This window comes from Strix aluco, chromosome 7 (assembly GCF_031877795.1).
Source record: "Strix aluco isolate bStrAlu1 chromosome 7, bStrAlu1.hap1, whole genome shotgun sequence".
Classification (NCBI taxonomy): domain Eukaryota; kingdom Metazoa; phylum Chordata; class Aves; order Strigiformes; family Strigidae; genus Strix; species Strix aluco.
Genome location: NC_133937.1, coordinates 33,325,976 through 33,340,434, shown reverse-complemented (window position 1 = coordinate 33,340,434; position 14,459 = coordinate 33,325,976). Strand labels below are relative to the sequence as shown.

General features: G+C 41.1%; 1 protein-coding gene across 1 annotated transcript in view; it reads right to left on the bottom strand.

Moving 5' to 3' along the window:
* The window catches only part of ATRNL1 (attractin like 1), a 574,237-nt gene that overhangs the window by 10,484 nt on the left and 549,294 nt on the right, over positions 1 to 14,459 (bottom strand). Inside the window, exon 29 of the mRNA XM_074831353.1 lies at positions 2,301 to 2,346. Within this exon, the coding sequence (XP_074687454.1) occupies positions 2,306 to 2,346 (41 nt within the window). The 3' untranslated portion in view covers positions 2,301 to 2,305. The remainder of the gene's footprint in view (positions 1 to 2,300; positions 2,347 to 14,459) is intronic.

Sequence of the window (14,459 nt, the reverse complement as noted above, 5' to 3'; positions counted from 1 at the left end):
AGAGTAGTCAGAGATATTGCTCCAACAGGTATTCTATCATACCACTGTAGAACCAAGTGGCATGATTCACAACTGTATTTCAATTCAAATCTAGTGTTAGTCTACCAGAAATTGAACAGGTCCTCACCTTCCATTATAAAAATAGTGAATGCTCTGGACTGGTAGAAAAGAATGTCTTGCATAGCCTAGGATTAAATAAAAGTAAAAATAAACTAATCAGCTTCCTGTGTCTTCAGCAAAAGCTGTGGCATTGTAAATAGCAGTTCTGTCCAAAGTACCGAGTTGCACCATACTGCTGGGACAAGGTTATAACTTTATTGGTAGCTGAGCGACCATCTGTCCTTACAGACATTAGAGTATCATCTCCTTGGAGAGTTATAAAGCAATATTGATCCATACTGGAGGAACTGTATCGCTCACCAGCAGTTACTGGGATCCCTGCCTGTATGACTTGTACTAATATGAGGAAGATTATTAAAACATTAATTCATATCTCTTGTCTTCATCTTCCTGGCCTGATTCTCACAATGTTCATTACTAGGTAATGTGCTGTTATATCATCTAAGTTTTATAACTCTCTGAGGATACTTTGGGTCAAAAATGAGCTTGAGATTCTAGGTCACAAGAGAAATATAATTTTTATCTGAAGAAACAACAAAGTGTGGGGAGAATTATGACCAGCAAAAGTCATCATAGCCAAGTATCTACTGAAAGCAATTTTACTTTAATTGCACCTGAAACTGACAGTTCCTGAATATGTAGAAAGACCAGTAATTGCTTTGTGGGGATTTGCAAGGAGCCACATGTGCTGTACAGGATTACTAGGAAAGCCCAGCCATGCATATGAGGGCACCCGGTTAACTTAAAACACGTGGTAATTCCTATAATCAAATTTATTGTATAAAAATTAAGCAGTCTCAAGAATGAGGGGATGACTGGATCATTAGCACCTTTCCCTCATTCACTAAGGGTACCAGGACTCCGTAATAAGTGTGACTGGTACCATTACAAAACAGTACGTTCCTTGCTCACTAGTTGAGGTGCATGACACAACGTTCATATTTGTGTAGCCATGCTCTGAAAAGGCTCCTTGGATAAGTGGGCAGCCAAAGCAGGTGCAACATGTGGGGCTTGAGTCAACAGCACAATGACTTTTTCAGCACTGTCAAGAGTTGAGCCCTAAGCTTCTCCAAAAACCATCCTCACACCTAGGGACTGCTGAAAATGCAGGCTCGATCCAGTTTCCAGGTTTGGCAGTGGCTGAACAAGGGTTCAAAACACTAAAACTGGGCTTGGAAACTTAAAGCACTAAGGATGAGGATGAGTCTAGGCACACATGTCTTTTAAAGAAGGAGCACAAACACCTCTCGGAGGCAACAGGCAGATCACAGAACTGCTTTTTATCCATATGTACATGGAGACGATAAACATGACAGGCCTTTAGTGGAAAGTTGTCACTGGCCATATGGTGACATCTGGCTAGGGGGTGAGATTGTTCGACCAAACAGGTGACACTAAGGCAAAGTCAGAGCTTGTTTCAAAGCTCATTCCTCACATTTGACAAGGGTTTGTGTTGCCAACCTCATTGTTTCCTCTCTGTATGCTAGTTTCTGTCTACTCTTTTCATGGCTTTGTACTCAATTACTGGATTGCAGAGTATCTGTAGGTTTAAAATAACAGTGTATATATATGCTGTAAAGTCACATTTTAAAACAGATTTCAAGTTGATAGTATTCCCTGCACTTGCTCAGAGAAAAAGCTCTATATTTTAATCCCCTTCAGTTCTGAAACACTTTCAGTCCATTAGAGCAACATAAATACAAGGCACAAAACAATAACAGGCTACAAATCAATACATTTGCACAGCCAGACCTAAATAAGTATGATCCAATTGCTGACTTGAAAAACTGAGAAGAGTCCAAAGTTTCCAGAGTAAAATGCCGGTGATGAAATAACATTCAATTGCAAGCAAGAAACCCTGACCCTCTTGTCAGGTGGCACACTCAGTACAAGGTATTAGGAAGGAGTTTATCAACAAGGAAGGCCAATCTTCTGACAAAGTAATGGAATGGTTAAAATTTACCCCAGTGTGAAGTGGGCATGGTTCAGCATTATTGTGGACAGTATGCTGATAAAGTGGGTTGTTAAGTGGAATGAGACATGTTCAGTTCAAATATTCAACAGTGATTTCTTGTGAAGCAAGCATTAGGCCTAGCAGGAACTTTATAAATAATACACAATAAAATCACAGTCTTCAGTTTGGAAATTGGTACTAAGCATACAGACAGAAACATACTCACTATAATCACACATGATTGGTATCGCTGCAAGGGAACCTCAGAAAGCCTATAGGAAGAGACAAACCAGAAAGAATGACAACTTCTATTCATTTTGCCTTGTACATCTCACATGTTTCTGCTCTGCAGCTGGTTTTGTGATAAACAGCAGCGGATGCTTCAAAAGATCATACTTCAAACACATAGGAAAGAAAACCAAGAAAAGAAGAGAGTGTTTTGTTCAATTTCAAGTGATAAGCAATAAAGTTCATTGGATTCAAGCCCCAAGTAGCAATTTTAAGTTCTAGTCATTTTATACCATGATATTCCTCTCTTGCTTAGAGTTATCGATTCTTGATCCTGTCACAAATTAACATCTTATTGCATCAACAATTAGTAATGGGCACAAACATAGGAAGGAATACACACATGAGTAAAGGGCAAAAGACAAAGCAGACATGAGAGGAATGGCTCCTCTGTACCGCTGGCAAGCAGGTATAGCCTGCTCTTACGTATGCAGTTCAAACTCATGTTTGTCCCTTCTTCTGCACAATAAAAATATTCTGTTAAAGAGTAGATGTGACCACGTTTCAGATTAGTCAAAGTCCATAAGCACATATCATAATAATTGGTGGATTTGGATTAAATAATTTGAGTATGAAACATGGATTTTTTTTTCTTCTGTCATGTGACCCTCTGTTTCTACAAGAAAAGGAGGACTGAAAGACCTGGGAATTACTCCATCACTTCTGGGGTTCAGAGCCTCAGACAGACCTGAAGCATCAGGTCTCTCCCTAGTGCAGCTGCCTCTACTCAAGTCTCCTTGCTGTGGAAGAAATAAAACAAAAGAGAACAAAACAAAACAAAAAACAAAACAAAAAGGTTCCTCAGGGTGAAAATGCTGGACTGCTCTATGCATATTTATGCATGCACCTTTACATTTGATGGGTTCCGGCCCCACTGTTTCCCCTACAAAATATAAAGTTTCCTCTGGGACACTCCCCTCAAAAGTGACCTTAGTGATTCAGTTATTTTCAGCAAAATAAAGAAAAACCCCCATAGCTTTTCAAACTAGATGGTACTCATTTACAGTATTCATAAGAGCTCATTAGTGCTAAGGCACACACCTTTGTGTGCTTACCCAGATGTCTTGAGAGGCAGGAAAATGCTGTTAAATCCATTATATGGATGAGGACATAAAGGTTGAGTCTAAATAGGGATCAAATTGAAGTTAGGAGCCCGTCTCTCAGAAGGTGATGCACAGTATTTGCTCTCCACACTGCCTAGGCTCGACAATGACTTAATTCAGTCAGCATCTTCATGCTGGACTCCAGAGCTCATTAAGCACTTTTGCATGCTGGGAGGCTCCCTGGATGGAGCAGAAAGGCGCCTGTCTCCCACCTAAAGTGCTATCACACCACAGGGATACACGGAAAAAACACTTCAACTCTGCCCAGCTTCTCAATGGAAAACACTGCTGGAGCGGGGTGCTGTGCTAGTGTTGTCTCCTACTGATAATTTTTATTTCTTAAAGACCTCCACACCCAGAGACCAGGCCCTGCTTGACCTGAAGAAGTTCAGATTCATACTATGCCCATCGGAGGAGTACAAACCACAGGGCTGTATCCAAAGCCAGGCATGGTCATGTTGCATTCCTGTGCTGAAGCTGGTTTGGAAAGCAATGCCTGTTGACCTAGCTGTCATTTCCTTGTAGCTGGTAACCCTCAATGAATTCCTCTTCTGAGGGTTTCAAAATTCACAAAAACCACATAGAATAATCATTGAAATCAGGGAGAATGTATGTACAAGTGTTAATCAGTGTTCTACAAGCTACAGTAAGATTATGACCACTGTCTTTCCGCCTTCTCCAGGGAGAAAGAATTTGGATACATTCAAAGACGACTGATGCCTTTATTCTTAATTTCTTTTATTTCCTTTTGCATGACTACACATAAGAGATGGATTGTATGCAGTGAATTATGTCTCTGAAAGGTTCCCTGAGTGGCTCTATCCTACAGAAGATGCAGTTAAAGCACATTCTAAAATGATAGTCCAGACAAAAAGCATAACTATCATTGGTGCATACTGTAACCACTTTAGGAATATTATCTGGTAGCATATAACTCATGTTACATGACAGCATTTTGAAAAGGACGAGATAAAAGGTTAACTCATGAAAATCCACTATTAGCAGCCCTTTTTTGACTTCTCAGAGAAGTTTTCAGGCATTCTGGATTCTGACCCAGTGACTGTTAGTGAGTAGGTACTATCTTTTCTTCTAAGCCTTATACACCACAGACTCTTCTTGGGTAGTCTTACCCTCTAAATCTGACCCTATCTATCTTAATAATAATTTGAAAATCTTCCCAAGCCTACATGTCTTTTGTCAAGAGTATGGTTGACGCCATCACAGCTTTAGGAAGTCCCACTGTGTTTATTGATGCAGTTCAACTCAGTGTATAGCAGCAATACTCCAATTATCTTGGAAGGAACTGTACTGGATGCACCACAAGTAACATGTATGGTACCCCAAAATAGTCATAGTGCATGCAAATACTGCATTTTCTTGTACAAATATTCTCTTATTGAACCCAGAGGCTTGAGATGCATCTATGTCTATGGTCTTTCTTCATGGAGAAGTTGTCCTAGTTCTAGTGAACCATTGCAACCACACTGCGACAATCCCCACTGTGAACAAGGAAGAGCATTGTTTTTAGTAGTGGAGCGCATCTTGATTGCAACAAAACAGAAGTGTAACAGCATGCCCAAACCATCCACATCATTCTGCAGAAAACAACATACCACTTTTCTGGGAAGTTCTTAATATTGTGGGAGGCTGCCCTTTTATTCATAAGATCTCAAATTCACTATCCCTCTCTGCAACATAGAAGGTTATTAGAACAATTTCCCTTCTGTTCATTTAATAAAACCACTCATCAGGAATAGTTAATTAAAAATTCATCCTTTGAACTCTCAATTTGGAAAAAGAAAAGAATTCCAAGTAGTTTAGCTCTCTCAGGAAATGAGGCAAGATGAAAGGAGTACAGGCATGATATGGAAATGCATTGATAAAGGACCTGTGGGACAAATGAAGTCATCAGTCCAAAGAGAGGAGAATAATCAGTGAGCAAACTCCAGAGTGAAGATGATTTTGGCTCAGGTTTGAGACATCTTAAATGCTTCTAATCTTCAGAGGTTAGGCATTCAAAGCTAGCTGAAAGCCAGATCTTCTTCTAGACACCTCTTATCATTAGTCACTTCTGAGAATCCAGCCTTGTTCTGCTCTCTTCAGCCTGTGCTTTCTCCTGGGCTTTGATTCTATCACTAAGGCTGCGTGTTCCACCTGTGAGAATGCAACTTGGTGTTATGCACCCCACTTGTCAGAAAGCTGACCAATTTCTCCGCACAAGAAAAGCATGCATATAATAATTTTCAAATGGATTCTGGAAGTGACTCTATTCACAATAGTCAAATCAAGCCTAGAAGCCCAGGATTAATGATATGATAACTAGCTGGCAAAAAGGTCTTTCTACCCTTGCTAATGGAAGTAGACAAATAGGCATGAAACACTATATAATTTGTAAGAGATGAAATGCTTTCTTAAACTTTGCAACTAAGAAAGAGAAAAATAATGCAAAGAGAAGCAGAAACAGAAGGTTGTTAATGGCCTTATCTCCACAGTTTCTGTTGGGAAGATTAAATTTAGCAATAGTCTCCTTGTGAAATTACTTCCTTCCCCTGTCAGTAATTTTCATAGCATGTATCCTCAGGTATGTTTTTTTTCTGATTTAAAAAAGATTGCTGACATTGGCCAATCTGTTGATCAATAGTGTATCCTCAGTAGCTCCTGGTTGTTACCCTCTTGTCCTGCATGGAAGGGGAGGTTTCATCATTCAGCCTCCATTCTGATTCAAAGCAGCCCCAAATCTCAACCAATTTGCCTATGGATACCGAACAAACGGATCTAAAAAGATGTGACCTTCATCTATCAAAACAGCTACCATCTGGAGACCATAAATGTTGTGATCCTATCTAACATAAGCTTCATCACAAGCATGCAAATTGAAGTCAATTTTGGTAACTTGGGCATAATGAGGTTCAACAATGTTTTAGTAAAATCACTGTTAAAATTATAGGTTACAAGCCAGAAAGTGAGCCACCATCCCCATTCATCCTTTAGAAACAAATATAAGGACAAATAAAAATTAATCTTATTATCTAATTATCTTATATAATTATTCCTACTTGACTTCCCTGTTTATGATTTCTCAGGATCTATGTTCAGTGGCCCCCATTCTTTGTCACAGTATGTCACATGTGTCCAGATGTTTTATGTTTCCTAGCAGTGCCTCTAACTCCTAGATACCATGAGATGAAGATTTGAATTAGCACAGCTATTGTACGCCATGAATAGCGTTAGGCATTTGTTAGGCACCCAGCTTCTTAGGACAGCACATACACTCATTCCCGTGCAGCTAACAGGATGACATCAGGCTGCATGCAGTGAGCCTTGGGTCATTGCACTGCATCCTGGCGCAGCAGCAAGCCCAGCCTCGGAAGCCCCTGCTCCCCAGCTGCTTGTTCTGCATGTGCCCTCCTGACCCCCGTGTCTGATATGCCTCACTTGTGCCATCATCATTGTTTGTGGAGCTGAGCCGTAACCTGGATTCCTGAAATGAACAGCCTGAAAATAACTGTTAATAATAAACTGTTGTATCAACACAACTGAGGGATGATGAACTGCAAGAAGGTAGGTGGGAATTGGCTTGGGGGCAAATGCATCTTTGGCCAGCTTTGCTGCTGAAACCCGTATCTCCCTGATTGCTCCTCTCAGTTACAGCAGGGGTGTTAGTGAAGTAGCATTGATGGGATATTAAGATATTAAGAAGCTGGTTCATGGGGACATTTAAACCTTTTATTGCTGTTACTGCTGTGAATTTAAATAGCATACCGCTTTCTGCTACACTTTCTTATAGTACCTTTGAGGACGACAGGGAATTCAATGCCAGATCAGCCTGTGATCTCTGTAGTCCAGTGCCTTGTTGTAAACACTGGCCAGCAAGACATTTCTAAAGAAAGTCCTTACAGCCCAAAGCTGCAGTTAGGAATGAACCTGTTGCCTGGGACATTTCTTACTGGCTTCAGTGGTCTGAAGGTGGTTTAAGATTATCATGAACACCCTGCTCTTTACAGAAGGGCTCGTACCTAGTTTATCATTTTAAAAGCATGGTTGTAACTGATACAAAGAATACAAATAATCAAAAAATCAGTAACACTGAAGTGAGATAAACTGTGCTGTTTCTTCTAGTTTCGGCTTTTGAAGCACATGTACAGTCTTCCATATTTACATTCCCATCATTATCCTTTGAGAGCCATGGCTGTGGATACGTTTGCAACCACACCTAAACCCAAGGCTTAAAGAGCTGACAGTCCAAATAGACTAGAAGAAGGAGAAGAAATACGCTTATCCTTATTTTACAGATAGAGATCTAAGACAGAGAGAAATGAGGGACCTACCTCAGGTCATACAAAGAGTCAATAGCAGGAGTTGAACAAGATTGTCTGAATCATGCCCAGGGCACTAATATCTTGACCTTTATACCAAAGCATTTATACTTCCATAGGAAAGAGTTATATAGATGGCTAAGGGAAAGCAGTGTACAGACAATTAATTATGTTTTACCTGCCCTTTTTTTCCTTGTCCCCAGTTACCTCCTGGTCCCACAGCCTGAATCATGAATTCCTGAAGAATTTTCTTCATTCAGGGAATCTATACATAGAAGATAAATAGAAGCTGGAGGAAAAATGCTGAGATGACAGAGTAGGTGGAGGAGGTTCTCTATGCTACCAATGTATTTCAATATACTTCTCATCTGAGCTCTGTGCAGCTACTCTGAAGAAAGAGAGAAAAAACTGTATACTTGGCTTTTTCCTCTAGATAACAACTGCAGATGGTAGATGCTGAAAAGAGAGTATCCCAGCTCTTTAAAGAATGACTGATAAAGAAGAGTATTGTCAAAACTAACAGGAGAAGAAAACCCCTCTGCTTTTTGTCTTGCCCTGAGAAATTCCAGACATTCCCCAGTAGGTGCAAAAGACCACAGGAGACATTGGCAGTGGTAACCATGATGGTTGAGGGGGCCAGTGAGGATTTTTTAAAGCACTGTTGGGATTTAGAAGCATAAGTCCCACTGACATGTATTACATTCCTCAGTTTTTCTTGAAATGCCACACTGCAATTAGCACCTGGAACGGCAGATTTTGTACATTATCCTTCATAACTGCAGGTGATGTTGGATTAGATTTAATTTTTTTATTACACTAAGAGATTTTTCACTTGTTCTGGGAATGAAGTTCTGCTCTCTCAGCTCTTCTGAGTCCAGGTTTCTAAGGGCTCTCAGGCATGGGGTGTCTGTGACTTGAACTGTACACTCACCAGAAACTCCCATTTCCAGCCTTCCTCCATATTCTCTCTCCCTGGTGATACGACCTCTCCAGCATCTCCTGAAAAGACACTGAACTGAATAATAACCTATTTAGCCCTCAGTGCCAGGTACACTGAATTGTGTTGGACGCTGCTCTTTGATTTACAACTTTGTGTAAAGAAATTCAGCACTAGTTTTAGTCTGCACAATCTCTTTGTGCTCTACTATGCTCTCACTTGCGTGGATGAAAACCAGGACATATACAAAGGCAATCACAAGTGCCACTGGCTTGAATAGCTTGTTAAAAAGTTTAAATGTGGCACAAAGGCACATGTGCACGTGCAAACTGTACTATCTGCTTCTTATATAAAGCCCATCTGGGAAAAGAGAAACTGACCGTAACAGAGGAGTGGCTGCTTAGTCAGTGTCTTGCCCTTCACATGGGGAACCTCAGCTCTTTCCTGCCAGCAGTCATCTGTACGCTGGAGAAAGCTTTGTACAGCTACAATTCAGACACTGATCCTGCTAATCCCACTAATCCCATGCCCTGATGTGCTCCATTAGCCTGTGAAAGGCAGACTTGGACTTTCACAACTAGTGGCACTGTATGCTTCAGAGAGGTGGCTCATGCATTTCCCCAGACCCAGCCAAAGTTGGAACAGCAAAAGCTGCAACCAAAGGAGCTACACAGCAATTGTGCCAACCCATGAAACGGGCTCCCTGGAGGCCAGTCTTGTTTGTATCTGCACACCAAAAGTCACCATCAGTCTCTATGGCAGCTACAGGTTTACATTGGAGGAACTTATGATTTCATGACACTGTTAAGAGCAGAGTGAGCCAGCACTGCCACTGGACTGTCTGCTGATGCAAGATCTGGCCTTCACTTCAGACCCACCAGTTTCAGCAACAGTTTTTACACAGAGATACATAGCCAACGTGGACCAGGTACACTGACTACAGTAGTGGAGTGAGAAAAACATTTTCATTTCTCTTTTGACCCTCAATTGGCACTGCTAAGCACAAGTATGTATTACCTTATCCCATAAATGGTGCGAGCTTTCAATTAAAGATGGCAAAGTTTGTGTGGGAACAGTAAGTGAAAGAATCATTTAATCCTAAGGAAACTTGTAGGTAGCTAAAAGAAGTGGAAAGATACTGTGTGTGGATGCATGTGTGTATGTCTGAGAAAAGGCACACTCTTCGTACTGATAAACTTTAAAATATGATTTACTCTGTGCAGGCAGCAGTCTCAGACATCAAAGCCTCAGACTCCGTGCAGTGTCAAAAAACCATGAAGCTTTAAGACTCGACCAAGCAGCAACACCAAGCTGAGGCAGAAGATTTTACTCTTGAGACCGCTGACTGAACGGATTAGATTAAAAAAACACCCACAACTCTCTAAAACTGCTGGTGGAAAAATAAATAACTAAATGTATGTTTGCCCAAGTACGTTTTTATTTATCCTGCTGCACTCTACACATCAGTATTTAAACTCACTGCATTTTAAATGGAGGCTAAAAACAGCTGTATATGCACTAGTCAATGAACTAATGATAACAAATGCATCCAGCAGAGGAGACAAAGTTTTGTTTTTAATCACAGAAATGAAACAAAGACCAAGGTAACAGTGTATTAGGCATTTTCTCTCATACTGCAGAGTTATTGTACCAGATGTGTGATCAGGAATGGATGCAGCACTGGGCAGGGAGGGACTAGACTAGTATTTTAGTACAGACTAGTATTTTAGACTAGATATTAGGAAGTATTTCTTTCCAGAAGGGGTTGCTGGGCATTGGAATGGGCTGCCCAGGGAGGTGGTGGATTCCCCATCCCCAGAGCTGTTCAAGAAACGGGTTGACCCAGCAGTGAGGGATATGGTGTAGTTGGGAACTGTCAGTGCTAGGTTAACGGTGGGACTAGATGATCTTCAAGGTCCTTTCCAACCTAGATGATTCTGTGAAAATTCTGGAAGGTGTTCTGCTGTGAGTGCTATGGTAGATCCTGGTAAGTTAAGGACAACAGATTGCTTAGGCCCTCTTGTCCATATACTACTGCTGTGCCTAAAACTACTGCAGTGCCAAAAGACAGGACCTCCTTGTGCCAAGCTCTGTATGTGGTTGGAAAAAGCTAATTCAGCAAGGAACATACAGATCTAAAGAGGCAATATACATAAACAGGGGTGAAGAAACCTGGAAGTGTTATCATTTTTATATATCAATAAAAAAACATGGCAGAGCTCCTAAAAATTTATTTAAGGCCTTTCCCTTAACTTCAATGGGACTTACATACCTCAGTGACTCACAGGAACTGTGCCAGATACCCACCCAAGCCTTTCACACGGTCTGTGAAAGATGGGAAATGACTACAGAGCCCTCTTGTAGCCATTACAGTCATATGTTCTCCTCCTTAGAGCTGTATGGTTTCATCCTTAGATTTTGTCACTAAGTGACAAAACACTTCAAGAAGACTCGACTGAAGAACCTCAGTTCAATGTTTTGAGCTTGCGATGCCCTCTACTCCTAATATTCCTCTTGATAAGGGAATGAAGTCAGTTTTTTTCTGGATTCCATACACTTGTATGAGAAGGTGACTGAACTGCTAATGGGGGACACTGCCTCACATTTAGCAGCATACTCAGATTTACAAATAGCTTGCACCAGCTGGTGGGCTGCAGCTGAAATGATAGTTGGCATTAATGCTGCTTGCATAGCTTATCTACAGGTCTACTTTGAGAGGGTTTCATTATTTGGACTAGAATAGGGCTTCTAGTATTCTCAGAAAAGGATTTCCTCTTTTCCATCAAGATTTTACAGACTGATTTCATGTTCAGGGACACTGGTTACTCTTGCCCTCAGTTTCTTTCCCCTCTCCATGTGCTCAGATAGCAGCCTCTCTCTGTGTACCTTCATAGCAAATTTGCACACTCCAGAGCCTCTCACCTACAACCTGCCTAGGGCAAATTGGCAAAAAAGAAAAAGACAAAAACCAACAACAAGAACAAAAATTGATTTCCTACAATACAAAAGAAAACTGAATCTCTTCCTGTTGGTATGTAAGCCGTGCTGCTGACAAAGAACAAGATGGAAGGGAAAACAAAGAGAAAGATAAACGATTGAATGAAGATCCCAGGTAGGAGGCTGGCAGCCTGAAAAACTCCATCTCTTCTGCCACTTATTAACACTGAGAGCATTTAAGAGGCACTGCATTGTTATTTCTGTAGCAGGGCAGCAAACCAAGCTTAGTGACATGGAACAAGTTGTCAATAGGCCTACAGATCTGCAGGAGGACTTTAATTGGGTAAGGACATATGTCAGGAGGGGGTGGAGGCTGAGTTCTTTTTATTAGCAAAAGATGTTACTAGGCATGGTAGCTTTTGAGAAGGAAAAACTTCTATTCCTTTGTCTCTTTTATCATAAAAATCTACTAAACCACAAACCATTCAGCTTTGCAATGAAAGAGTGCCTTTTGTGTCATTTATATTACCCTACTGTGCTCTTATTATTAACAGTTTTATGCTTAAGAACAGCACTTGGAAAAACATGCTCTTAAGAGCTTGAAAACACTCCCTGCAAAGCTTTCTTCCTTTGCTTCTACCCCAGAATCCCAATCAACAAGTGGATTTTGTATTCAGGCTTCCCCTTCCACCCACCCAGTCACTTTTGTGAAATACTAATTCCTCCTCAGGTTCCAAAAAAAGCTTTTGAAAAGCAGCTTGAGACACTTTACTCCCTCTGGGACATGCCATCCAAGACCCTTAGGGTGTCTGGAGAGCAGGAAAGTTAGCATGTGAGAGGTAGGAAAAGCGAGTGCCATTTATGAAGGAATGATGAATCTGAGACAGTCAAAAAAAACCTGTCAGGACATGCAAATTTGCCTTGTTACACTGAAGTCTCTTGTCTTTGAGAAAGGTGAGGGGAATATGACAATCCTAACTCTCTCTGAGGAAAAGAGGAGCTTGCCTGACCATGTGTCCTATGTTTGTTCACAGATATCATGCAGCTGAGGAACAATAAATTATTACAAGCTCCAGACTAGAGACTAGGGCAGACAGATTTTGACCTTTGGCCCACTATCCTGCTGTATGCTACAATAAACATCTCTTCTGTGCCCTTCTTCCTTTTTTCATCCTAAATTAAGTTGTTTTCATCAGTGAAAAGTGCTGGTTTCTCTGAGCATCATGGGATAGACCAAATCTGGGAGATCTACCCTACTCCAAGAAATAGGGGGAGAAGGGCCAGGACTGGCAAGTGATGATTTCTACCTATTTAAGATACTAGCAGTAACAGTGGCAAGTTTTCCACTGCCATCCTGCAAAGTACTCACAAACACAATTGTTTTGTTCAGTAGAGCAGTGTGGTTCTGTGTTATTTTTGTGGAGACATTTTGGTGCATGCCAGCTAAGCAGCTGTTGGAATCAGCTAAGTCTGAAGCTGCGGTCCAGGCATGTACCAAACATGTGCCAACCATTAATGGGGATGTGATGGTCTGCACCACCAACCGGGCCTTTGGAGAGCCTTTAACAGCATGCATGGTAGGGAAGTCCAATCTAGGGGACCAGACAGACTACATCCGAAATAAAGCCTTCAAGTTGCAAACTGTGTAGGTGTACAGGACTCAGCCCACCTGACTCTGAGTCTGCTTGATAGATCCTCTGACTGATCTGCCCTAAGGATGCTGAATTATTATTGTACCTAAGGCCACAGCAAGTCCCTTGTGGCAGAAAGGAAGCCTGAAAAAGAACTAGAGGACTATGTAGTTTCCATGGGGTTTTTTTCAGACTACAGGGAGGGAGGTCAGATGCTTCCAGTGCCACTTGAAATGCTGAGGAACAGTGGGTCCTGCTATGGTCTCCTCAGAGACTTGACTGAGTCTCTAGTCTGCCAGAAATTAATGCAAGAGTCTTAAAGTAAGAGGAGTTAAGACAACTGCAATGAAACATGGAATGGGCAAAGAATTGATATTTTGGGGATCTTTCTTTTGATACTGTCCATCTCTCATAGAGTTCTATAGTAAATTATTCTTAATTTCCCAGATGTGCACTCATTTCCCCCAAGTGTGTCTTTTCAGAGACCCAGATAATACAAGCTCCCATGTATCTTTGGGTAACGTTTTGCCCTTTTTAGAAAGGACTTTGGACACGCAGCTCTGAAGTTAAAATTGCATGCAACTGATCAATGCTCATGGTTAAATATAATCAAATAAGACATTTCTTCTCTGATTAATATCAAGTGCATTACCAAAGGTGGTACAGATAATATCAAATTCACATTGCAAGGCAAAAGGGGCAGCACAATGTCTCTGCACTTTTCAGCTGTCTGATTTGATGAGAGGGTAAGGATTGTTCCACTCTCAGCAAGAAGGAGCACATCTCACACAGATACAGAAAAAAGAAGGTGGTATTCTTCATGGTTCACCAATAGGGGACAGCCTTTTGCATTTTTGTCAGATTAACATATTCTCGGATGGCATTTCCCGGAGGGAATAAAATGTCTCAAGTTGTTTTTCAAGCTCTTGTGCACTGTCTGAACAGATAGTTATGAAATTGCATTGCTAATGCTTACAGTGGAGAGGCTTTCTATTATATGCTACAGTGAAAACATTCAAGACATAGCTACACGTACTCACTGTCTCTAAAGGTACAGAACAGCTTGCTCTGTCCTAAGCAGAATGCCATGCTGTTAAATGATGGGGCAGCAACCAGAGAATATTTCATGTGATGGAGGAGCCAAATTTCTTTGTGAAAGCACATGCCAGCTCA